At 46.2% G+C, this 27,541-nt stretch overlaps 1 protein-coding gene across 1 annotated transcript in view; it reads left to right on the top strand.

The window, feature by feature from the left end:
• The window catches only part of LOC8041586 (high affinity cAMP-specific and IBMX-insensitive 3',5'-cyclic phosphodiesterase 8B), a 450,039-nt gene that overhangs the window by 376,585 nt on the left and 45,913 nt on the right, over positions 1-27,541 (top strand). The window contains exons 3-9 of the mRNA XM_042288919.1: positions 309-499; positions 7,609-7,668; positions 11,632-11,689; positions 14,712-14,879; positions 21,516-21,656; positions 24,596-24,684; positions 26,584-26,654. Coding sequence (XP_042144853.1) covers positions 309-499; positions 7,609-7,668; positions 11,632-11,689; positions 14,712-14,879; positions 21,516-21,656; positions 24,596-24,684; positions 26,584-26,654 — 778 coding nt within the window. The remainder of the gene's footprint in view (positions 1-308; positions 500-7,608; positions 7,669-11,631; positions 11,690-14,711; positions 14,880-21,515; positions 21,657-24,595; positions 24,685-26,583; positions 26,655-27,541) is intronic.

Genomic DNA, 27,541 nt, shown 5'->3' with positions numbered 1-27,541 from the left:
GCTTTAGTAAAATGCATATAGCGCAATTAAGCGCATGACTATGACGAATATTGGCGGCACCAGATTACATGGCCGTTTCTTGCGGTTCCATGCAAGTTGAAGTGGTGAACACTGCTCGTTTGTTTATCATTTCTTTTTCTGCAAACGGCCATGGCGTGGAAAGAAATCCCAACGCGTGTTCCGTAGGTATTGAGAGTCAATAATTACTCCTCAGTGGTACTGATCCATTTTTATGAAAATCGTGACATCGCCCATTTTAGGTGGTGTCTATACGGGGTGCGGATTATTCACTGCTTGCCTCTGCGCAGGTTCTGTTCGTGTTCGTCAAGGAAGACGCCCAGTACAATGCGCTCAAGTGGGCCTCGGACAAGATGCACTACGAGTACCGCCTGGCGTGTTCCATGGACGAGGCGGTCGAGAGCTACCTCAACGTGCAGCCCCACCTGGTGTTCATAGACGCGCGCAGCAAGACCTGCGTCGACCCCATCGCGTTGTGCAGGTGGGACGTGCTTTTTCTTTCTCTCTCTCCTTCAAATTTACTGTATCTTTTATTAAAGCATGGCACGCTTTCAAACTTTCCGCAACATCCGGCGCTTCAAAAATGGCAGCTGCCGGATCTGCCAAACTCATTCCGCGCTGCTCGGCCTAGCTACGTTATGGGGTCTTCTCAAGGGTAACCGGGCAAAAGCTCACCGGACAGAAGCTCAGCGGACAGAAGCTCACCGGACAAAAGCTCACCGGACAAAAGCTCACCCGTTTTTAGACAGACCCGAACAAAAGATCGCCCGTTTTTTGACCGTGGGTTCTTGTCAAGGCTACACTTCTTGCTTTCGGCCTAACTTGGTGTCCGAGCAAGTGCTGCGAATTTTTTCACTATTCTATCAGTCGACCGGGACCTGGCCCGGTCCCGGACGGAGCGAGCATTAAAAAAACGAAATAACATTACCATATTTTAGAACCACCTGAAACTTGGTAGAGAACTAGAAGAACCAAAAGTGGAAAGAACAAGAACAGAAAGACAGAAGGCGTCGTCTCAAACTCAGCTGAACAGTTTATTTAGTAACACTTCCATATATACTAGAGCCTCAAACGTCCCTAACCAATCACCGCATTAAAAAAAAACAAAAAAACTTCAGGTCCAAAGCCCAACATGAACAATTTCCTGGATTTGTCATCGTCCAAGTACAACCACACGTGTGCCCTTGCCTTATCAGACGGCAGACCAAGCTTCTACGTGCATTAAAAAAACTAACAGTTTTTAAAACCCTGACCAAACATGCTAAACAGACGACCAATGAACAACCTTGTTTGCAAAAAAAAAAATTATTTAGAGAGTTTATTTTCAAAGCGAAAAAACCTACACACATCAACCAACCACGTTACATACGCAAAAAGGACTTGGAAGTGGGACCCACAACCAGCGATGACTGACTTATGCAGTTGCCTATAGAATCAACCCTAACCGTCTCTATCACTACCCTTTTGGCATCGTTCCCCTCTCTCCACTCGACCTCTGTTCCCGACCACTCTGCCGTGCAGTTGTTGCACTCTTGCACATGTTTTGCTATTGTGAATGGGCCACTTTAATCTTTACGTTTCTCTTATGCTCTGTTATTCTGTCATTCACAGATCTCGAGGTTTGCCCAACGTGTTTGAATCCACACTCTCACGGTATCTCGTACACTACCCCATTTTCACACGGCACCGATTCCTCCCGATGGGCCTTCTGGCACCCCTTTCTCTTTTTTAGGAAGGGAGTGAGATTACCTAACTTGAAGTCTGTGCTGAATACTACATGGACTCCAAACTTTTTCGCACAACTTTTCACATTGTGCGAAACTACATGGTAGTACCGCGTACCTTGCCTTCAATTTCTCTCCTCCCTTTTCCTTTTTTTCGGTCATTAGAGTCACGTGCCTCTTTCTAAAAACCTTCCCCGTTACCCGCACTCCCCAAAATTTCCCACTACCCCTTCACTGCCTTCGCTATGTAACGTACGCACGACCTGTCTAAAGCATTCTTGACTAACGACTTAACGACTCCCGCCTTTACACCCTTAGAATGGCAGCTTTTTTTTTGGAAGGACTGACTTCGGATATCCTTACTATATTCCCGAAATAAACCCTTGCCAACATGAATTCTCAGATCCAAAAACTGAAGGAACATAACTTTTCGGCTCTTCTAAAGTTAACTTCAGTTCCGGGGCAGATGACCTAAATAACTTTTCTACCTTCCCTCCAGCTCCCCTCTTAACAGCAGTCCAGGAAATCATCGACATAACGCCTAACTATACAAATGTATGAGGGAATTGCCTTCAGTTCATTATCCACAGCGCAATCTAAAAAGTTAAGGTAGATTTCTGTCAAAATCGGTGCCACTGACGAACCTGTGCTAACCCCTTCTTACTGCACATATTTACTTCCTTGATACTCTACTACCGTTGACTGAAGATACTGCTCCAAGATTGTCAAAATATTGTCAACCGAGATGCCAAAGCCATCTCGATTGACAATTTGTTTTCACAATTTTGGAGCAGTATCTTCAGTCAACGGTAGTAGAGTGTCAGACACATATAGCAAAACATGTACAAGAGTGTAACAACTGCACGGCAGAGTGGTCGGGAAAAGAAGTCGTGTGCAGAGAGGTGAACCATGACAAAAGGGAAGTGAAAGAGACGGTTAGGATTGATTCTATTCGTGACCCCAATTAACTATAGGTGGCGCCACTCGTTTTCCAAAATGGCGGTTATAGTGAGGGTCGGAGATGCGTGCTCCCGCTGAGCCTGTCTAGTGTGCTGGCTTCACTGAGCGACAGAAATTATTTCTGGTAATACGAGGAAGCCAGGGTGTTATGAGCGCAGGTCACTTCTTTATTCTGAAAACAAAAATTAGCGTAATACTTACTCCAGGAGGCACGTTTTAATCCTGGAGCGAAACCGAAACTAACCTTTATTTTGGATTTAATCTTTCAATATAGGTCTTCATTTCAAATTCTTTCAATGTCTCACGTTGTAATTATTTAGTTAAAGAAGTCGTTCGTGGAAACTTTTTTTTGTGACATAGGTGTTCGATTCAGGCACTTTAATTTTTTTTTTTTTTTAGATTTCAGTGTCCCGTTAAGGATAGGGTTCTTTATACACCTTAGAGGTAATATATAATATTGTAGTTGTTGAAAAAATCAGTGCTGATATTTTCGCGTTCTTGCTGCCTTTTCTGGCTCAGATTATTGTCACGTGAATTAATGAACTTCGGGCCTTTTAATTGGTTTTGCGCATTTAGATGATTAATTGCTTTAACATCATTCCTAGCACAAGACTAACAGAATAAATCTAATTTTTACAATATGTCCAGAAAACGTATAAATTAATAAACACTATTCCCACTACAACAGCCCAAAGACAGAACCGAGTCAGACAGCTGAAGTTTGTGTGTTTTTTATAGCAACGCGTGGCGCATAGCACTTAATATTGCTTCCAGTGTTTGGATGTTTGTCTATCTTGATAACGATGTCGGAGTTTTCCATATACTAAAAAGAAAACCAAAAAATTTTACCTTTTTGGAAAGACTTTTATGGTTAAAAGGCGTATTTTTGTTATCGTGGAGTTAATTTGTGGCATAAATTGCCGTGGTTTGTATTAATAATAATAATATTAAAATTAAGATATTTTAATACGCCATTTTTCAAACTCTAATATGATGTGTTGCTTATGATCTAATTTCGAACGTGCGAACAAGTATGGCAATCAAAAGTGTGCTAATTATCATCACTGGTGCCAAATGCAGCATTTTTAATTACCGAGTTATGAAATAAAAATAGTTTAAAATCAATCAAAACATTCTCGCTAATTTTAGAAATCCATGTAAAATAACATTAGTTGTGGGTAAAGCATATTTTGCTATCAAAGTCGCGACTTCTGACAATCGGCAAGAGTTACAAAGTTGCCGCCAAAATCCTTCCAGACCAAACGCTTCAAAATAAAAAAATAATAAAAAAAGAATATATATATATATTTTTTTTAATTACCGATTTTTTTTTTTTTTTATAACATTCAGTTACTTTTATTTTTACGCGCCGTGGTTTTGCAAATTTCACCCTTGCCAGTTCGAAGGAACGCCTACCTGCTTGCACGTCTGCTCACTGCAGCACTTTGCGGTAACGTTGGAAGCCGGTGAAACAGTTGTGAGTTTTAGTATTGCGTATAAGAGCGAACGCAAGCGCTGTGTGTTTCCGCTAGCCCGTGCGTGGAGCTCAAACTTGCGGTTTTGGATTGACGCATGGCGATGAGGCGCACGCGCAACGTGGGGCACGCAACTCTACCGTAAACGCACAGCTCTTTCGTTTGCTTTTATACGCAATACTAAAACTCTCTAGTAAGGTGCATTCCCATACCGGCTGCAGAACTACGTTGGAACAGCTAGTGAAGAGTGTTGTTTGCGTTCGGAAATGACATTTCGCGAGCCATGCCCTCTGAACAGGAGAATCGGGGGACCCTCATTAGAGCGCTCCCCGTTTCCGCCGCGGGAGGGCGAGCAACGAGCTATACTTCGTCCCACCGTACGATGGACTAAAGGCAAAAGCTACGGACCACCAGATCCAATCACGAGCCACTTAGAAATCGCCTGTTATTTGGCTTCAATGCACGTGTCGATGCCCGCGTTTAATGGGGATGGGCGGACAGTGGTTCGAATTGAATAGCACTGAGTGACTCACCAATTTTACATCACAAAGAAAGCCACAATACAGGCTCTTTGCAGTTTCGAAGCTACAGAAATGATGCAGCACTTTTTGATTCGGAGCATTATTCTTCCACCCCTAATCAATGTTAAGCATGCCATAGTTTAACGTATAACGTGATTGAACCTGGCGACCTGTGGCTGTAACCTTTAGTCCATCGTAGGGTGAGAGAGAGACGCGAATAGGCAACTGCATAAGTCAGGCGTCGATGGTTCTGGGTCCTACTTCCAAGTCCTTTTTGCCTGTGTAACGTGGTTAGTTAATGTGTGTGGGTTTTTTCGCTTTAAAAGTAAACTTTCTAAATAAGCATTTTTTTTTTTTTTTTGCAAACAAGAATGTTTATTGTCCGTCTGTTTAGCATGCTCGGTCAGGGTTTCAAAAAGCGGCAGGGGGTTCTATGTGTATACAGGAGCAGATAAGGCAAGAGCGTTTGCGTGTATACTTGGACGATGACAAATCCGAAAATAGGTCATGACGTTTGTTGGGCTTTGGACCTGAAGTTTTTTTTTTTTTTTTTTTGTAATGCAGTAAATGTTTGCCGACGTCTGAGGTTTTGGTATATATGGAAGTGTTACTAAATAAACTGTTTAGCTGAGTTCGAGACGACGCCTTCTGTCTTTCTGTTGTTGTCCCTTCCACTTTTGATGCTTCCAGCTCTCCACCCAGTCTCAGGCGGTTTAAGGAAATTGTAAATCTACACCTGCTCGCCTGCGCCATCACAGTCTTATGGAATAATATTATCACGTTTGTAAAACACCAGGACCCGAAACAATAGTAAGCGTGCAGGCGAGCTGGTGAAGGTCATAAAAAAAATCAGCATCCTCAGATGCCATGAATAAAATACTCCAAACTTTATGTTTACAAACAAAAAACAGATATAAGTGCTACCTCTATGTAAGAGAAGTCGAGAGAGATTTGTGAAAAATGCCGCAACTAGAGAATAAGTAATTTTAATCAATTACTCTTTTTTTTTTTAAACGTGAAGGTAACTTTACGTTAAAACGAAAGGAAGGTCACTTCCGTTTGTGGCAACGACGACTTTGGGAACTCTAAATATATCATGGTTGAAATAAATTTTACATCTGAGCTCGGGAAACCCTGCCCGTCCCTTTCTTTTTGGTCCTTTTACCGTTTGCACCCTGTCCTTCCAGTCTCGGGGGGTCCAATATACACCCGGTCGCCTGCAGCCTAAGCATGTTTTATTCTTCTTTTTTTTTTTTCGCTAATGGGTACAAGACTGCGTCTATGCGCCCCGTGCGGGTACTATAGGCGGCTCTTGGAAAAACGCGTGTAGCGCCGCTAGCGGAGGAGCTGGCGTTCGACAGTGAGGCACGTTCAGCAGCCTGCGGCGCCTTTTCGCATGCCAAGCTGTGACGGCGGAAGCGCGCACGAACGGAACTTTTGCTTTTTGAGCCTAAACGTTGAGGGTGACGTTGCATGGGCAGAAGAAGGTCATCTAGCTTTTCTGCACTTTTTATATATATTGAGTTTGAATCGTTAATAGTGGTGATTTCTCTAGTTGCGGTCGAAAGAGCAAAGCAATTGAGCAATTTTCCGAAAAGCAAGATAGCCACCCCCATAATTGCTCTCAGTGAAAATTTTGTTTCGCTCGTCGCTGTGAGCGTAGGACTGCTGGGACGATGATATTTGGAGGCGAGTAAGATGTTCACTAAAGAAAAGTGTGTTCATCACTGTCTCGGTAGAAAATTTGTTTCACTCGTCGCTAGAACAGTAGGACTGCTTGGACGGTGATATTTGGAGGCGAGTGAGATGTTCAGTACGTTTGTGCATTAAGTGTGCCAAGTTTCATTAAGACAGCAGGTGTGAAAGTTATGTTTCGGACGAACGAAAGAATAAAGCTGTACGGGATATCCAATATTCAACTCAAAATGTTGTGTTATAACTGGGCTGTGTGAAGCGTAGATTTGGCACACAGGTTCTTGGACATGACCGTAACTTGACACAACACTTGTTATACCAAAAATAGGTGGCACACGGAAACCAGGTGGAAATTTGGTTCGGGGCGGCGTGAGTGAATGGGAAGTGGTTTTGACCGTGAAAGGGCTGTCAAGAGAATACCATATGTCGTGGGAGGTGTAGACTTTACAGGTAGGAAGGAACTAGTGAACTGTACTTCCAATTGAAACAACTTTACGAAAGGTGGTTCCAAAACCGAGAAAACCAAGTTGTTGGCCAACACACGGTTTGGCCGTCAAAGGCTTTTGCGTTCAGCTGTTGCGTAATAACCTGGTTGTGCGAGGTGCCGATTTTCGGCACACAGGTGCTTGGACATGACCGTAACTTGACACAACACTTATTATACCAAAAAGAGGTGGCATATGGAAACCAGGTGGAAATTTAGTTTGGGCGGCGTAACTGAATGGGAACCGGTTTTGACAGTCAAAGGCTGTCAAGAGAATACCGCTCGTCGTGGGAGGTGCATGTGGTGGCGCTGCTGTCGGGACTGTGGATACGCAGACTCTTGATCTCACGCAAATCTGGTTTCTGTACCCGTTTTGGGCAAACGAGGGCTTGTTTGTAAACAGCGTGGTGGCGTACACCCCCAATACAACCTAGCAGACAAGGCCTGCAGCCTCCCTCCCTCCCCACGTCATCACTAATGGACCCACGCAGCGCCGCCTACTTTATGCTAGCGCCGTCCAGAGCCTGTCGTACAGCCAAGACGCTTCTGTCGTAGTCTGCCGCTTTCCGGAGTACTCTCGTCGAGCTTGAGCGTGTTGGCCGCTTGGAGCGGGCTACGAACGATAACGCAACGCGCAGGCCTTGTCTTTCTAGTTGGTGTTGATACTACCAGTTGTTAAACCCTGCAGCGTACAAACCGCGTATCGGCTAACGCGCTCATTTCGGTTTCAGGACCCTGCGAGGCTTCAGGGGTAGCCAGTTCTCGTGCATCGTGGCAGTCGTAAAGAAAGGGTGAGTAGCCTCTACGACGAAGTGACGCGCTGAGTGCGTCCGGAAGCCCCTGACGACACGGTCCCCACTGGGCAAACGGACAACCAACACAGGTCGCCAACATGCTCGAGCAACCTTTGCTGCTTGTTCGCGAGCAGTTTTCTTTGTGGTCGCAGTTGGCGACATTTGTGCGGTACTCAATACAATTGATTGAAATACTTTGTAATCGATTAATTTTTAGAGCAGTTTTGTAATTAGTTGATTACCTTTATTAGGTGGTAATCACAAAAGTAATTTGATTAGTTTTGAGAGTAATAAACCGTTATTATTTTCCCCCGGGCCTTCCTAATGGCAACATTTATCTCCACAACCTTTCTACCAAGGAATCCTGGAACAAAGTCTACGACAGGGGGACGGTCCACCAAAAGTGGTGGAATTTTAAAAACGATTGGTTTTTAATCCTGTGATTCTAATCCCATGCTGGACAGTACGAAAAGCCCGTTTTAAATGAGGCAGAAATGTCATATGGCGTTTTGAAAATCTAAACGCCTGTCGGCAAGATCGCCGGGCCGTGGAAGGTTTGAGTGTCTAATAGATGTTGTATTTATATTTGCATAGATCAGCTCATTTTATCTACCACGAGAATTCAGGGGGAATCGGGATCAATCCTTGATTTAATTTTTGTTAGCAGTGAACTTTCAAATTCATCTAAGGTTTTTATTGAAGAGGAGCTAAGCGATCACAAAAGCGTACTTCTTGCGCTTTCATTCGAACGGGTCCAGTACAAACCGGAAAGTAAACAAAACGTATTTGATTTTGAAAAGGCAGAATGTAACTATATCCTTGACATTCTAGGAAAACATTACGAGGAGTTCGTTTCGCTCTCCTGTAGTCCAAATACAAATCTAATTGGAGTAAATTCAAGGTTATTGTAGAATATTTTAACCGTTTTGTACCTAAAAGGATTATAAAACCAGGCAAACCAAGCCCTTGTATCACCTGAGAGATCAAACAGTTAGGCAGAAAAATAAATAAATTAAGGAAAGCTTGCAAAGGGACGCACTCAAACCAACCGTCTAACCATCAAGCATCTTGTTACGGAACACAAAGGTAAAATTAAGCATACTAAATTTCAGTACCGTAAGACATAGGCGGAAAGGTATCAATTTCTCAATGCAGACTTACCAAGTGACTGGAGAATAGCTAGAATTCAGCCAATTCACAAAAAGGGCAAAGAAGCCGATGTGGAAGTTTTCGTTTGTCGTTGTTCTCTGTCCCTTGTTTCTTCCTTATATTCAGTACTATTAACAACATCTCATCCCTTACGTACGATTTGTAAAGTATCGTCCTATTCCGGTAACATCCCAATGTTGTAAATTACTCCAACATTTAACTGGGAAACACATCACTAGCTTTCTAGACCAGCATCAAATACTAAGTCCGCACGAACACGGATTTAGAGAGGGCTACTCGACAACGAAACAACTTTTACATACAGTTCATGATTTTCTCCCGCACTCAATAAAAACAAACAGGTGGATGTTGTTTTTCTAGATTTTGTCAATGCTTGTTACGTTGCCTCGCATAGTAAACTGTTACAAAAGCTTTATACAATGTTAAAAATAGATCCAATGTCACATCCGGTGTACCGCAAGGTTTTAGTCTTTCACCGCTATTGTTTTTACTGTTTATCAATGCGTTATGTTAATATATCGATGTTAACGTCCAATCGTTTGCTAACGATTGTGTTCTATACAGTATCATTGATTCCCCTGATGACCAGTATAAACAAAACATGTGCCTCTCCAAGGTCACCAGCAGGTGCACGACTTGGCAGACGAATTTGAACCCCTCCAAGTGTGTCACTATGCCGATAACACCAAAGAAATTCCCTTACCTTTTTAGTTACAGCGTACACAGACCTCCAGTTAGCAGCGTTTCCTAGGTTGCAAGTATCTGGGAGTTACTATTATGAATAACTTGGTTTGGAACTCCCCCAGATTGCTTCTGTTATTCCAAAAAGCTGCATACAAACTTTGGCTACTAAAACGATCACTCAAATTCGCAACCCTTAAAGTTAAGTTTTCTCGTATATAAAACCTTAATTAAGACCATACTGGAATATGCACACGTTGTCTGCGACCCCTACACTGCCATCAATATAAATAAATTGGAAATTGTGCAAATAAATGCGCTGAGATCTATCTTTAATAAATTAGACGGTACGATTCGCTGACATCATTAATGGAACGAACAGACCTGACCCTCTTTCCTACCGCGCAAGAATTGACAGGTTAAAAACCCTCTTTCAGATCATTACGGGCAGCCTTCCAATCAATGCAGACTACATATTTAGCTTTTCCACCAGAACTAACACTAGAGCTTCGCACCCAAGATATATAAACAATTTCCAAGCTCGCAAAAATTGCTTTACAAAGTCGTTTTAGAGCTCAGCTCTAAAACGACTTTTAGAGCTAAAACGACCGTCGCCGTCGCCGTAGGCGTAACCGCGCGTTGCATTATGGGACGTTTCCCTTATTGACGTCACATGTGACGTGACGAGGGAGGTGGAGGAAGAATTTTTCCGCTAAATTTAGCGGAAAAATGTCCCCGATAAATTTAGCGGAAAAAATTCCCCACTAAATTTAGCGGAAAAAATTCCTCGCTAGATGTAGCGCAAAAATTTCCCATTAGTTGATGTTGAGAATATACTACTGAAGGAAGAGACAATGAAAAAGACTATCCTCGGATTGAGGGTGGTGAGCGACACAGGGTCCTTCCCTCGATAGCTAAGAAACACGAAGTATTCTTTTACGGTATTTTTACGTCACGCTCTCCTGTGACGACTCTTGCTGACCAGGGAGTCGGGAAAGCAAGAAGGTCCTGGAGCCAGACTCACACTGCTCGTACTTCATACGAAAACTTGCTGCAGACATGATGACAGAAGTATATGCAGCAGACATGCCTGAAACATGTTCGAAGCTTTAAACGTGTCTGCAGTCAATTTTGTTTGGCCAGTGTGTCAGTCATACAAGGAAGAAACACTCTTCAGACAGTGTCTCCCGACTGTCTTTCGTTTGATGTATGAGCAGTGTCTACCGCGGCCCAAAAAATAAAAACAGACGGTAGCCCCCTGAAGACATTGAAGGAGCTCTCTAAACAGAACGGAGGTGCATATGATTACAGATGCAATGAAGAAGTGCACACCTGCAGGTATAATAGCAGCGCTGTTGTGACCGTTGATTCCAACCGCGTGAGCCTGAGCCTGTTGTCAGCGTGAAGAGCTGCTCTCGGTTAAACAAGGAAAGGGTGAATGCACATTAGCCATTTTTTACAGGGGAGTAGAGTAAGGTGTGGGCGGCGTGGACGTGTTAGATTAACTTTTCGCAGCTACCGGTCACAACTCCGAATCAAGGGGTGCTGGACCCTGTCTAGCGATGCGCAAAACATGGCTGTCGTTGCAAGTTGTTTCATTCACAGGGAGCTTCGTAAATGGACAGAGGCTGCTATGACACATTTGACTTTCTGAAGGGTGTGCTCCCTCCTTCACCTGAAGCCGCAAAGCTGACTGTGCAAACAGCTTACTATAGTTTCTGAGCAGAGTCCATTGACCTGCAGCTAGCCACAAGAAACAGAAAGGTGCAATCCACTGTGAGAATACCTAAATAAAGAAAAACGTAATTTTATTTGTGTGTTTTTGCGTGCCAAAAGCAAACTGTTCAAAAAATAGAACATATACAAAAATATGCATCGTCATTCCCAGTGTGCTTCCGTTTTAATGGTGGTAATAATAAGGGGTATTGTGTCCTTGTCTTGACACGTTTGACTTATTTTCACATTTCAAGATAGAGCGGCATTTAAAATGTGAGGGAGGCTCGCACACCAGGTGCACTTGGCAGGTCTGAGAGCAGTGTCTGTTGTTGCACGGTTTGCCTGGGCCCATGGTGTGACGTGGCCCTAACACTCTGCACCCTCCGTACCCAGGTTGGCCGAAAAGGAGGAAGCAGCCATCATCCCACTCCTCAAGTCTGGCTTCAACAGGGTGAGTGAAAGACGGAGTTTCTCTTATCGGGCGTTCAAGTTCGTCTGCTCCTTTGCGCACCTCGCGCGTTTGTTTACAACCTAAACGTGCCCAGGTGCTTTTGTTTCCCCCCCCCCCCCCACCTTCACCAATGAAGGGGTGCCCTTTGCTGTTTCGTCATCGCGTGTTCTCTGCGCTTTCTCTATGTTGCCCTTTGATGGGCGTGCTCGCTCCGCCCTTGCTTTTCCATGCCCAAGAAACACAGGGCTTCACAACTCCCAAGCATCTTGATTATCATCGCTCCTCGGCCTATTAGATTTACGTCATTAATGGATAAGGACGCCGAAGAGCGAGTCCATATGCGAGCGTTTCCTATTTTCTCCGTGTCTCTCACAACAAACTTCCAGGCAGGTTCCAGATTTATGGGTCAGGCTAAGCCGGGCATGCGGAAAGATCGTACGTTATGAACGAATGTGGCGTCACGGGCGTACCGTTGCTCAGTTCTATTTCGTTGGCCTAACTATAACCATTTTAACAAAGCCTAACAAATCTGTTTGAGAGAAGTCGGTGTAAGTCGTGTTTGTTAAAAATAAAGTTGCCCTTGGGGCATCTCATCTGCTCCTGCTTTGAGGCGTCCGCGATGTGCGCGTTATCCTGAGACGGCCAATGGTTGTAGAGTTACTGGCTGTCAAAATTAACTTGGTTTACATTACACTGAGCTTCCCCGGCCGATGGCAGTGATTCCAGTGCATTTTAATAAACCACACGCGCTGGAATATTTTTTTTTAATTTTTAATGACAGCGTTTGTTACCTTGTGCTGACATCTCCGGCGGTTTTGTACCATCGGTTTGGACGATCGTCTTCACTTCATTCATTCGTCATCCACTATAACTTTGCCATTAGCGTGGCACAGGTACCATGCACTTAAATTATTAGTCTTCAAACGGACGCTCATCAACATTAGAGTGGTCTAACGGACGCCAAGAGTGACTAATGGACGTTCATTAACACCAGAGAGGTTTAACGGACGCCAGCAGTGATCTAACGGACGCTCAGCAAAATGGAAGCGATCTAATGGACGAATTTCCGAAGGACCCCATTGCGTCACCAAGCCACACGCTATTTAGTGACGCAATGAACACTTTCGCAATACATGTCAACGAGCAGCGTGTTGCTTGGTGGTGAAAGCACTTATAATCTAATTTACCTTTTTTAAGTAACTTTAAAAACATGAACACAAAAGGTTCAGGATGATCAAAGTTGATTGCATGAATTCGCACGTACGTCATGCAAGTTTTCAAACAGTTTCTGACAGGTTAATCGTGTGGTCCGCTCAAGGACCAAGCTAACTCCATAGAGCATGGTAGTGATGGCGCTCTTACAGGAGGAAACGCGCGTAAACAGACGTAACTAAAACAATTAAGAAATGCACGCGCGATGTAACTTTCGGCTCGCACGCATACGTTTTTTGGGCTTTCCTTCACTGGAAATGACGTCCCTTGTTGGTGTTGTAGTTTCTGATATGGCTGTTGTCCATGTAGCTGTTGTCGTTGCTGTTGTTGAAGTTGGCGATGTAGGGCGTCCGTCGTCCACGTTCCCAAATCCTCAAAAACATCGCCTGCCGCCGGAGAAAATCGAACCTCGTTTTGCTGCGTGCGAAGCGGAGGCGTTACCACGGAGCTGCGCCACAGCGTTAATAACTTGCTCTAGATATTTGTGTTTGTCCCCTTTGTTTCTTTCCTCCAGGGATTGTTGTCGTCATCCTTGTCCAGCTCGCTTGCACCTTTGCATTAATTGCATTATCATCTATACTTAGGGTTTTGTAGTACCCGATGCCCACTGCACGCGCTCTCTGGAAAAAAAAAAAAAAAGAAGCAGACAACACATTGCCGTGGCAGCACTTTCAATGCCAAGAGCTCGTGCCGGCAGGCGCGCGTTCAAGAGCTCTGGAACAAAAAAAGAAACAAAAGCGCTCTGATCAAAACAGATGTGTATTTTGTTCCCAAGGCTTTTGTTCCCCCACTCCATGGTGCGTGAATCGGATGCCGATGCCCAACGACTTCGCCGTGACGTGTCGCAGCTATTGCTCTGACTGTACGGCCGACTGACGCAGGACTGCTCAATTCCTATTATTTTTGGTCTCGTGAAAGCTTTAGACGATGAATGTTCGAAGGCCCGATGCCTCCGTCTCGAAGTTCCAGCGCGAACTCTGTACACGCGCTATTCAAAAGTCCCCGAGGATCCTACATGCGGGACACGCGCGCAACGGTATATTCCATAAGCACCTCACTTATAAATTACATATAAATCACATCAAAAACGGCGCTCAAAATTTTTGTATTGTTTTTGTTAAACATAAATAGCATCTTTTTTTTATATTCGGCGAAAATTGATTATACGTGTAACAATTCTGTTGAAAGTGCCCAAATTTGTCGACCTTAGAAATAGGTGTCGAAGAACAAACTCTCCACTATCTTAATTGATTACTTCCTCTCTCGCTTTCTCTTTCTCTCTCTCTCTCTCTTGCGAGAAGCGACGCGTCTGCGCATGTGCAGTGGCGACAGCAGCGCCACCGCAGAGGTCTCCGACATCGCGTCGGTGGGGTGGCGCTGCTATCGACAGTCGGCACCGCGCATTCGCAGTCGCTTCGCTTTCCCCGAATCGCGTTTCTGCGCACGGTCAGTTCCTCGATCAGTCAGAAGACCATGTGCTCCCCCAAAGCAATGGGCTCGTTCGATTTACCCGCACAAACCTCCAATGGTGCAGAAAAGTGCGGGGCAATGTACAATTTCGGTTGGGTTTTCAGATGTTTTCCACTCGTAAATCAAATTCTGCGGTGTGCACCGAGTGCAGCTGGTGCAAGAGGTGCAGGGTAAATTGAATGAGCCCAATGTGAATAAAATTTGAGCACGGTGGTCCCTGCTCAGAAACAGGGGAAAGTCCTAACTCGTGGCAGTAGACAAGGCGGCGCTCAAAAGACCCGCTGTCGAGTTCCCCCAAGCGCCAATCACTCATCCGGAGGCGTTCTCTTCCCTCACCCAGTGGTTCACGGAGACGTGCTCGTTCGGCGTCTGTCTGAACGAGATGATCCAGATTGAGCACAACGACCTAATCAACCTGTGGAAGCTCAGGGCCTCCGAAGCGCTCTTCTCTGCACTGCACATTGCCCGGGACGGCGTCATCATCACCGGGTCCGGACACGAGATTCAGGTGGGCCGAGGCCGTGCCTCGTAAATTGCTTCTACCAGGAGAAACTCAGGGAGAGGAGGAGTCGAGAGCGCACGGTGGACTTAAGTGCTCCGAGCTCTGATTGGAAGGCTTAGTGGGCAGACGCAAATGAATGTACTGGTTGTTGTTCTCTTTCGTGCAATAAAGAAAAAGGGTAGTTTCCTTTGACGCTACCCCTGTCTCCCTCCAACCAGTGCGTACAAGAGCTCGTCTGCACCTCGCCGAACGCCGACGCTTGAACTCGTTCGAAGAGTGAGCAAAGACAAAAGCAGCTAGTCATTTAAAAAAAAAAAAGAAAAAAAAGAAACATTTTTTTTTAAGGCTTACCTGGGACACATTGGTTTTAGCAATATATACTCTGTTAGACTCTATTCAGGGGGGGTGGGGGGGGGGGGGGGGTGCCCTGCTCTAGGCCCCGCCCATAACGAAAGGTGCTTAGTTAGATAAGCACCGTTTGTCGACTCTTATTGGTTGAAGAGATGATTGACGTGTGAAATGTTAGTTGTAAAATTATTTCTCCATGCCGTAATAGTATTTTTATCGGTAATATTTTCGTGTTTGAGATACAAATAATCTGAGAGAGTCATTATTAGGGAGTTCTAGAATAGCCCACGCTAAAGCTTGGCGTACGCAAAGAATAGCGTCGTCGCCACTGCGCATTCTCCGAACGCAAACCAGGTTTTGCGCTTTGCGTGCGCAATTTTAGCGTGCGCTATTTCTCGGAAACAGCGTGCGTACGCAAAGAGTCTTTGCTCTTCTCCAAGGAGGATTCGTGATGATAATTTGGCTAAAGCCAAGACGAGCAGAGTTTAAAAAAAATGGCGGCTTCGAGGATTATGTCGGCGGCTGCTTTGGCGGCGCCGTGAGTGCGACGTCGGCGGCATTCTCGCGACTGCGATTTTCAAGACAGGACGACATTGTACTCGGTTTGACAACGATCACCGGCAACTTGATGCTTGCGACGCGCGAACATTTCGCGGCGAAGGTGCGATGTGCGAAGGTCAGTACGACACCTCTCTTGTCGAGGCAACGCAAGCTGACACGACCCCGGTCAATCGCTCGCGTCGCATTCTCAAGTTTAAACAAATCTAAATTAGTACTCTAAACTAAAAAACTTGTTATTTTTTTTGTTTTTTTTATAAAGTTGCAGCATTTCGTGTGTGAAATAAAAATTGCGACTGTATCTTGGTGGCGTCGCAAGCGCGAGCTGATAGGGTTTTTGCATCGCGACGGAGAAACGCTATTCTAAAACACTCTCGCATCGCGTGCGCTAATACAAGCGCTAAATTTAGCGCTAGCGTGCGCTAAAATTGCGTACGTTATTCTAAAACTTCCTATTGTTTTCAAAAATATCCCGAGATTGCCTTTCCGCTTCGGTTTCAGACGATAACAAATATGGGGTTGGCGGTGTACTCAACGAGCGTAGCTCGTTGAGCTCGGTTGGTTTTATTAGGGTGCCTGGAACCAGATTTGTGCCCGTTACTTGAAAAATGTCATAGATTACAATTAGAAATAACCGAACCTCAAATGTAAGGAATTACCGTTACAGATTACATTCGCTGAAAAGTAACGGATTACTTTACTCGTTACGTTACAGATTACTTTCACGTTACTTTTCCCCGTACACTTCTCAAGAAAACACTTCAAACAATTTTGAGGCTTTCAAAAATGTCCTGCAACACTACTTTGCAATGTTCATACCATCGCATTACGGTAGACCTTGTAAAAATAAAATATTGTGTTTGAAAGACAGAATGTATATTGATGTAGGTGCACTCCGTTCCCCTATTAGCGGCGAGATGTTTTAGTGGCGCCCTCCTATGGTTACCTTTCATGACGTCATTACCTTGCGAACAACAAGTTCGATGGTGTTTGTAAGGAGCATGGTGGGAGCTTGAAATCATTGCGCTCTTAAAGCAACACTTCCAACACCGTCGAAATTAAAGTTCTTCCATTCCTCTTATTTCCGTCGATGAGGAATCCTTTGCTGACGTCATAGTCAGCATTCGGCCAATGGTGGAAGGCCGACCACAGCGACGCTTTCGATCGCGCACATCGCCAATAGGGAGTATTCACTGGACGCCATATTTGTGGGTGCTGTCTAGAGCGCATGCCCAGAACGAACTCACATCAATAGGCTGCTAAGACCGGCACTCTTGATGGTTCGGAATGCACGTTGCAAAAGAACTGTGGAAGCTCGCCATCAGCACGCGCTCAGCATTCGCGCACACAGCTATGGCCGCCAGTGAATACTCCCTATAAGCTCACAAGGCAGCGAAAGCTGCGACCACACCCGCCATCCCGCTAGCTTATTGTGAGCGGAAAAGATCCCAGGAATCCTGCAGATGAAGCTAGCGGTGCGAATGCTCAGTAGCAGCGCCTACCTCCGCTAAGATATTTGGAGGCAAGGAATCGATCTACGAAAGCTCCTTTTTGTAACGGGCCTTTCAAGCGTAAAGGCTACGTCTTGAAGCTGCGCTTTCATGTCTGTAGCTTTGACGAACTGTCGGCTTATACATTTTTGAGGGCGATGTTTAGAGCGGATGCGCAGAACGAGCTAGTATTAATAGGCTGCAAAGACTGGCAGTCTTGATAGTGCGGAATGCGCTTTGCAGGAGAACTGCGAAAGCTCGCCGCCAGTACGCGCTCAGCAGTCGCGCACAGAACATGGCCGCCAGCTATGGCCGGGGATGCCCTCCTATAATTCCCTCTCGTGACGTCATTACCTTGCGAACAACAACGAACGCCGACGCGAAGCTTTCATGTCCGCGTCTTACGGGCGTTGCAGACGACGGTAGTTGGTGGTGGAATAGCACGGGATGGTCGGAGACACGTCTGCCCGCACAACTAGGAGGCTGTGTCAGACGACGCACCGGATGTAGCGAAAGGCAGACAGTAGGGTTGCAAGCGCGTTTGGCCGAGTAGCCAAGCCAATGCAGCAGTAATGGGCGGGTTCACGTATCTTAGGGTGGATCTTAGAGCGGGCCGTGACCTTTATCTAAATTGCGTCTAACAATGTAAATATTGTGCGAAAAAGATATTTTCGTAGAAAGATTACCAAATAAATACGTGTCCCATATAGGCCCTTTAAAATTATTTTTTTCGTATCACTGTTTTGTTGTACTTTTTGATGTCCAAAACTTAATATACTAACAAACTCTGACGTGGTGCACACTGAACAACAGAAGTCTTGTCTCACAAGTTTTTTTTCGTAAACATGTTTTTGAAATGTGCAACATTGGCATTTTCGAAATTACTTTACGTCAAACGACTGAAGGCAGTGACGACTTTGGAGAAGGCATCGAGTACACCCGTGAGCTATATGAAGGTGAACAGTCCTCTTCTTGTTTTTGACGCTCCTGTAAGTTTTGGAACAAGCTCTGTTCCAGAAGAGGGCTAGAACGCAAAGTTTAGACTCCCAATCCACGTACCATTTGAGATGTTTAGAGTTAATATAGCTTTAGGGAGCCGTAAAACCGGCAAGAAACCAGGTAAGTTGTTCACCTTCATATTGCTGGCGGGTGTACATTTCTAATTTTTGCACAATTAGAAAGAGGTATACGGATTCGCAATATGTGCGCCCGTTTTTCTTGTCAGTTTTTCAGTCAGTGGTGTACGTCACCATAGCTGGCATTCCCTGTCGGCTTTGGTTTTAAAGGAGCTGTGCAACGATATTCAATTGGAATGTTTTTCTCTCTACACGAGCTTACTGGCACACCTGGGACTCAAGGATACTCACACGCAACGCCATTGGCCAAGAAACTCCTTTGTTGCGGTGTAATTTCGAGGAGAAAAGCGATCATTTTCATTCAATCTCTCCTTTGCGAAATTTGATGACGTAACTCGGGGATCGCAGTACACCCAAGTGACGATATTTGAATGCGGTTCATAGATTGGACCCGAGCATTGCGTGGGCACTCGATTTGGGCTCGTGACAATTGCTAGCTCGAGAAGCATTCGGGTTGTGACCCGTGTCCAATCGGTGCAACGACGACAACAGCCGAGCCATAACAATGTCTGGAACTCAGCGCGTGTCCTGCGCTTTGCCAACCCCAGCGCGTGGCTATGATCAACACTGGCGGCATATAATCGGCTCCAGATCACGTGGCCGCTTGTTCTGGCTGCGAGTTGAGGGAGTGAACGCTGCTCGTTTTTCTTAAATTTTTTTCTGGGACTTCTATTGCGTGGGGTGAAAAACGAACGCGTGTTTCATAGGTCATTAACGTTAGGGATCCGTTTTAAGCGGTATTTGTGCACAGTACAAAAATTGTTGCATCGCTCCTTTAAGGGACGACCTATTTGTTTTGAAGATGCGATCCTCCCTTGCTAAGTGCAGGTATCCTCGCCCTTGAGACACATCGCACTCAATGTATTTAAGCACGCATGTGCGTGAAAAAAAAAATTGAGTTGTTGCTCCTAGGCAACGCTGGGCGTCAAACCGTTAACGTCTATCACTATCCCTCCAATCACAGCTCGGCGCTCTGACGTCGCCGCGAGTTCTTGTTTCCTCCTCTCCCTGAGTTTCTCTCCGCATAGTTTGCTGCAATCTACGAACTTCAGGAGACGCTGCGCTCACAAAAACGAGACTCCGCAAGACGTCCAATATCCTATGCGGACGGAACGTCGGGCGGAGTTTACCTTTTATGATTGTTTCAATATTTAAAAAAGGGCGCTAACAAATGCTCCTTGTCTCGGTGTGCTCGTACCAATACCTGCCATATAAGGCAACCGAACACGATCCCCGAGTGAGCGGTGACGCAGCACTCGTTATCAATGAGGTTCGAGAACCGCGGTTCGGCCACCCCTGATCTAGATAGTTACGGATGAATGTGTCGCTCTCCAAGCAGACATTGGTGATGGTTCCTGTGCAAGATCTATAAAAAAATATAAGATGTCGCAGCTCTCACTTTCACTATCCGGGCAGAAACAGAGGGAGAGGAGGAAACGAGATCGCGCGGGTGCGCTACTGCGCCGCGCTCTGACCATGGAATGATTAGTGCGTAGGTGAAGCTATAGACGCTTTCAGGCAGCTGCGCATGGGCGCCGCCATAACCGACCTTCACGTTCTGTTCCCTCTTACTGCATTCGTTTCACTTCAACATTACCAGAGCAGGACTGGTTATTGCCATTTTAGGTGTCCTTCTCCCCGGCGCAGGCCTGTAGAAGCTCGTCAACAGCCGCTTCGATGGCTCGGCATCTCGGTAACACAAGAGATGGTCGGTGTAGTGGACTATTTCACTCTCGTAGGTATGCGACGCGAAGAGAAAGGATATCGAGACCAGTTTGATAGATAGAAAGAAAAATAAACTTTAGATTTCGACAGATAATACAATGATTAAAACAAAAAGCACGAGATTTAAGCGCGAATGACATAAGTACAAAAAGAAAAGAGAGAGAGAAAAAAAAGAAACGATACTAATGGAAGTCTTACAGTTCACCGATGCTGCGAGCTTCATCAGAGATCATTTTCACGTAGGTGGTGCAGCGGCAGAGTCCGAGGTTGGTTGTGCCGTCTTGGCGGAACGAGGTCTTGCGTAAAGCTGCAAGACCTCGACGTGGGGTGAAGACCTTGCGTATAGCTGCAAGCCTTAGCCCCCGTGAGCTTGATGATTGCCCTTTCGGTCCCGAGAACGTTTTGTACCTCCTCTTTGTCTCTCGTCTCCGTCTCTTTTCCCGTGCAAACTGCTCGCTCTTGTCTCTTTCTCTTCTTCATTTTCTTGCTCCCACCTTGCGGACCCCCAAATCACCACAGTCGGCTATGGCGGCAAAATCTAGCGCGTATTTAAAGCATCTATAGCTGCCTTTGACTGTGTTCCAAGTTGTAAGGCCCCTACGCACAGTTGTGTTTGAGAGCGTTTGAGCGCGTTTGACTGCGTTGCGTCGAGAAACGAAAGCGAGTCACCGGCTAATCTGCGCTTCGTATGAGCCGTGGAATGCAATTCAAGGAATAGCTTGGCACGCGACATAACACGCATGGATGTCCTGGTTTTTCGCTGCCGCAACGCAGTCAAACGCCCTCAAACGGTCTCCAACGCAACGGTGCGTAGGGGCCTTGACTCGAAAGAATCCGAGCTACTTCGTTATATTGTGTCACGTGACGAGACGGATAGGGCAACGCTGGGTGCGGGTAGGTTTCGGAATGCCAATGTACAGAATCATTACCCTAGAGTATACTGCACCCTAGAGTGAGATCAAGTAAACTTTGGAAAACGGCCTTCGTCTACACTGAACCCTTCGACCCCGTTCGAACGCGAACGAACGTGAACACCGGACGCCGGCGTTTCGCGTTCAAACCGTTCGAAGAGTGCAGTGCAGATAAAGGTAGCTAGCTTTCCCTCTACCCACTAATTGGTCCAATCAGAGCTCGGTTTTCTGACGTCCCTACGCCGTCTCGCCTACTCCTCTCCCTCAAAAGCATGCATGCGCCTACATGCTGGATTCACGCAGAACTGCTTTTTTTTCTTCTTGTTTTTTTTTTGTTTTTTTTTTTTGTAAGACGCTTGGATGCCTTGTTGTCAAGGCGTCTAGTTGGAGAACAACGTGGGAGGTATGGGGAATAGCGGGATGGGGGGAGAGACCAATGGGACCGTGTAATTGATTGACGAAATCTGCTCGCAGTTCATGAACCGGGCGGCCGAGAAGCTGGTTGGTTACTCGGTGGAGGAGATGCTGGGCGTGAACGCGCAGGAACTCCATCGGACCGACTCCCTCAAGACAGACGTGGTGCAGACCATCAGCACGCAGCTCAAGAAAGGCAAGGTGGGTGCATGCTCGCCCTACAGACCGTTTGATCGTGGGTAACGCCATTTTGATTAATGTAGCGCCATCTAGCGGGTTTCGCGGCCGGCCTGAGTAATTAGAAACGTTGGCGAAAGTGCTCTTCGGGGCGCCGCTCTCGCGTTGGGTGTGCTAGTTGGGTATTCCAAAGTGCCGAGAATCTGACTTAGGGAGCGCGTCTTGTGTTCCTGTGTGCCACGGATGTCGTTTTTCAGCTCACTGGGAACGTTTCTTGCACAGCATTACGGCATCCGCCAGTGAGGCAATGCCGAGAAGAGCGGCACTGAACGCGCCACCGATAGAAATCGAACATCAGTGCTCAAAATATTGCATTAAGTTACACTGGAACCTGATACATCATTTTGAGTACTTTACAGCGATTGACTTTCTCTTCGTCGTTTTTGCCATTCTAGACGCAGTACACCGAGAATATGTTTGGCGTTTTGTGTCGTCCACAACAATGAAATATTGTCACGAATGAAGAGTTGATGAAACAAAGATTAACTGAGGAAACTAAACGTTCAATGGGGCGAACTTGTGCCCAAAACAAAAAGGAAAAAAGATAACAACGGAGCGTCGCAGGCGTCGAAGTCGGCGTAACAGCAGGATCAAACGCTGAGGCGAAACTGACCTTGGCTCGCCACGCGAAGCCCCTTATGTGCACGCGCGGGCTTCAGGAATAATCGGCGTAGAAGGTTCGACGTGTAGAGCTCATTCAGACCTCGAACAAGCCAACAGGATTCTCGAATTTACCAGAATGCTAAATTGCAGCAATAAACAGAAGATGCGTCGCTCCCAGGAATCGAACCCTGGCTTTTCGCGTGGGAGGCAGGCGCAATAACCGTTAGGCCACGCGCGCGCTGCCTACTTGGCCAGATGCGCGCGCGGCAATATGATGTGAACAAGGACGCGCGAAATAAGAGCATCGCAGTGAGCAATCGGGGCAGCTCCCTTCGGCTTGCAGGTGTTTATAAAAGTTCTAATTGAAAATCCCGTGTCGACGAGTGTGTATTTTGTCTTGAACTGAAAATAGGAAATTTTAGATGAGCCCATTACCGGAGCAAGTTGATCAATGATTCAACGATTCGAAATCGGTGCAGGAGCAAGCTACGTTATGCACTAATATTGCAAAAAAAAAAAAAGAAGAACCCAGTCGTGCTGTGATGGTCAACTTAAGTTCACTGCTTTCTGCTATCACGCAGGAGATCACGATTAAGGAAAGCATTATAACCAATTTTTTGGACAATGTCCAGTTACAGCCCTGCGGCGGAAATGGGCCTTCGACTAAGTGCTGTAGGTGGTAAAATCGAGTCAATGTCGCCACTGCAAGATGTCAGTATCCGGGTCTTCCGCTCGTTCCTAACTACCGAGCAAGAAGGAAAGCGCCGGTAGCCTTTTCCCCTTTCCTCTCTTGCCCTCTTTCAGTAACTAGTGCTGGATGTAGTACCCCACCCACCTACGAGCGCTGCGTCAGAGTTCGGCCGGGACCCGTGTCGTCTCTGATTGAACGCGATCCCCAGCCGAACCCTGACGCAGGACTCGTGTGCCCGATCTGTTCTGGCCTTCGGTAGATGACGTCAGAAATTCAGCAAGACGGCCTTGTCATATAGCAGGTGTTCTCGCGGTGTGACTCGGACGGCCAATCCAATACCACCTAGAAGTCAAGGCCCGCGAACGACGTCATCGTTGGTGGATCACCGACACACCCCAAAGCGGTAACAGGCTGAAGCTTCACAAGGGTCGCCGCAAAAGCGGCAGACGCGTCCGTCGTAGTATTGCCGCGTACTTGCATTTCGCTCGTGAGACGCTGCACAACGCTATAGTACGCGGCGACGTCACGACGGACGCGTCAGGCGCTTTGCGGTGACACTCGCCAAGTTTCGGCCTGTTTGCCGCTTGGGGCAGGTCGGGAAGCCACTAAGGATGGCGTCATGCGCAGGCCTTGTCTGTTTGGTGATACTGGCTCATCCCATCTATATCCGAAATCACGCTACTGAACAACGTGTCACAGTGAGCGGGGCGTTTCCCAAGCTCAAATTGTTGCAACGCGGTTTTGATTTGTTTTCTATTGAAACGCCAACGAAAGGCAGACTGCAGCGGCGCGTGAGGTCGTCGATCGCATCATCAGTGAACTAAAACGTGAAATGCAACTGAATAAGAAAAATAAAACGGTGTATCTATAGCAATCATCGCTGATGCTAAGATGTGGCCGAAGGCCGCGTCGCCGCGTCGGCGACGGTTGCTAAGGTTACGTCGCCCGGCGGCGCGACGCAACGCGTTAAGGCCCGTTCACACTTGTTCACACACACTTACGACCGTCTGCTCATCAATGCAGCCGGTCGTAAGCCGTCCCGAAAGGCTTAAAAACCGGTCTTGTCTCAGTCGGTCCTAGTCAAGCTCAAGTGGGTCAAGGGGCCATCAGCTGCTCATATCTGTTTCACGATTTATAGATTATTTTTAAACACGGAGCGCGGGAATCCGTCCCGCAGCCAGCGTCACCTCCCCAGCGTGACGTCAGAAACACGAGACTTCCTTATTTATTAACGAGCGTACAACCAGAATTAAACGACAAAGGGGGTCAGCACTGCAGCGCCGGAACCCTTTCCTTGAAGTGCATCCGCGCGTACTCGGTTCGAGCGCCTCCAACACGTCACTTCGGGAGCATGAGTTTGCAGGCTCATGAGTTGCAGGCAGGGTGCCATCAAGCTACGAGCACGGACTTATATGTCTCTCGCTGCTCGGGTCTCAAGACGCGAGCCCGTGCTCGCGACTTGATAGCGCCCTTGATGGTCGTAACAGGCTGTCTGCTATAGTGTTCACCGCGAGGTTCCTTTGAAGCGTTGTCTGATGCCATGTGACAAGCAGTGAGGTCTTATTGACATGTTGTATTCATTCGTTCGTTCTTTGACCTTGTTTTTCAGGAATGGGAGGGCACATTGTTCCACAAGAGGAAATCTGGAGAGTGCATCCCCATGTGGAGCAAAATAGCGCCTGTGGAAATTCACACCGGGTAAGGAGGTTTTCTTTTCTTACCCTGTTTTCCCGCTTATATATATTCGTTTCGTTGGGTAAGGAGTTTTTTTTTATTTTTATATATTCGTTTTGTAATGTATTGATCGATACTAGAGCTTATAGGGAGAAGCGTGTAAGCTCTAGTATTGGGGCCTCCTAGATATTTGGAATTCGCGTTGAAGTGAACTACGTGCGATCACACCTAATACCAAAACTGATTTCTTTCTTGGTGACATTGCGCGTAACTTTGCTCAACACCAAGTTTTATCATTACACGGCATTCACATGATGAAGAATGCTTTATGCTTTCGAAGAGGGCGCGGCGAGAACTGCCTCGCAATTCTTGCTGAGCGCGAAATGTGGTAGGAGTAAACCATGTCAACTTCGTTATATGCACAGAGGGTTTTCCAAGCAGGGCACGTTTTTCTGCGGGTTACAGCATTTGCTGTGCCGGAAGTGGAAGTTTTAATTCGGTTGTAATCCAATCTAAAGCAGTTTTTTTTTTCTTGACTGGAGCGGCGGGGGGGGGGGGGGGGGGGGGGAGAGAGAGAGAGAGAGAGAGAGAGCTATTTTCGGCTTCAGTCTTTAGATGCTTTGAGCGTGCTCGTCATGTGGGTCCTGACAGCCGCCCCCACTCTCTGCTGGCTATACTTCACGGCCTCCACTTTAGTCAGTTTCTAACCTTTCGAAAAGAAGAAAGGACGGATAGGATAGCGAGGTGGCAAGTTGTGCTCTTTGCGTGCTTCATCTTCTTAATGAAAACGTACGCGCGCACAGCAAAGTTCGCGGGTCTTTTTTTTTTTTAAACGTGCCCGTTTTTCTTTTTTTTTTTCTTTTTTTTTGCGCGCCAGAATTTGTTATGGGCTGTGTAGGCAATTCTTGAAAGAACGGTCTCATTGAAGCATGATCGATACGTAAATGTGTCATCCCCAAAATAAGTCGTGTACTACCTTGGAGTAGCAATGGGAGAAATTATACCATATCTGAAAAAGATAAAAAATTACCTCATATTAAGCAGACCTAGTGTGACAGAACGCAACGATGAGCATCGGTAAGGAGCATATACTTACCGGTTATCGCATGCCGCTGCTGATTTTCTTGCTTTTGCTTACCTCTAGATAAGGACGAATTTGCGTAGTATAACTTAGGCCCAGGTTGCAATAAAACAAAATTGACAGCGACATTTACCTCCAAAGTCCTATAACGCATGAAATACACTATTGAAGAAGGGATTGTTCGGAAGACATTAAACAGTAGTTTCGGGAAGTAAAAAACCTACATTTTTATAAATTTCCACTTTACAATTAGCGGGGCAATTGGCTTGGTGCGTATGTCACTTGACGTCAGTTTTCCTGCTAAATTTAGCAATATTTTTACTTTGGGGGGGAGGAGTGTAGAGGTGGCTATCAGCTTCGGCCACCGCTCCCGCGTTATGTTTAACAGTTGAGCACACTGTACACGTAGTAGAGCGCGTTCAATAGACTGCGGTTCACACAGAAAGAACAAATACAATGAAAATAGACGAGGGACAGACACTCACAGTTCTTTCAACAACAATGACATTTATATGATGCCCATCACACTGCGAAAAACAACTTTTGTCACAGAGAAATTAATGGAAGACTTTCAAAGGCCTCTTTGTCGCCCCAAGTTTTCGTTGACTAAAACCACTTTCCCGCAGCCACTACCGTAGTTATACTAGTTCTGCCGATCTTAAAATTGTCCTTACTAATATTTCCACGGATTATTCATAATGTGTTTTTACGTCTGCCGTCTCGTTGTTTTGTTTATGTATGAATTCTAAAATAATCCCACTTGTCTCTACTTTCGAACCCTGAGAAAAAAATACATGATTTGAAAGGAAAAGTGCGTGCTCAAGAGACGTCCTCTCACGCAGGATATCGGACCATCTGGTGTACATCAAGGAGTGTCCGTTTTTCATGGAGAAGCCTTTTTCGCCCGATGCCGGTAAGTGTTAACTCCTTGGCGGCACACGATCGGAGTCGTCTTCGCTCTAACCTCCAAAGCCCCCCGTAGAACCGCCGAACGGCACTTCGTAGACCGATACCTATTGGCAAGGAGATCGAACTATAGACCAACGCGCGGTTCCGACATCACGCCGCTGAGGTGGCGCTGCTGTCGGTACTGCGCATGCGCAGACGCCTAACCCTAACCTGGTTTCTGCGCGAGCAGTGCCCACATCCTCGTGGGGTAAAATACACCACGTTGGCGTATAGACGCTTTGCACACGCGCCAGGTTAGAGTCGCCACTGCTGACCTTCTATTGTCTTGCCCAGATGCCGAGACAGTGAAGCGAGCGCTGACGAGCTTCCACAAAGGCCGACGCTGGGGAGAAGGACAGGGTAGAATCTAAACTGGCAGCAACCTGCCTTGCTGTAATCACGATGAAGTGAAGTAAACGTAATAAGAGAAAATAAAATTGAAGGTCAGTTATGGCGGCGCCCATGCACAGCTGTTGCAAAGCGTCATAGGAGGCACTTTGTCCAGCTGTTTTTTTTTTTTTTTCCCAGAGATCGGTGTTTGCCTAACACAAAGCCTGTGAACTGGATAAATTTTTTATGTCATCTTCGTTTATATGCGGGCTAAAACTGGTTGTGGCACAGGAGACCCACTTCATAACGCATCGAGAACATTGAAACCAGACGAGCAGACATAATTAAACTTGAGACGCCGGAAGAAGGAAACGGAGGACACGAAAAAGAGGACGACACACACAACGTCTCAAACACAGCTGATGGTTTATTCTCAAACCACACCATATTATGCGGGTATGGTTTTAGACGTTGTGTGTGTCGTCTTCTTTTTCGTGTCCTCCCTTTCCTTCTTCCGGTGTC

The sequence above is a fragment of the Ixodes scapularis genome, unplaced genomic scaffold (genome assembly GCF_016920785.2).
Source record: "Ixodes scapularis isolate PalLabHiFi unplaced genomic scaffold, ASM1692078v2 PGA_scaffold11__112_contigs__length_91849675, whole genome shotgun sequence".
NCBI classification, from domain to species: domain Eukaryota; kingdom Metazoa; phylum Arthropoda; class Arachnida; order Ixodida; family Ixodidae; genus Ixodes; species Ixodes scapularis.
Note: the sequence above shows the minus strand (reverse complement) of the source record. Positions and strands in the feature narration are given on the sequence as shown.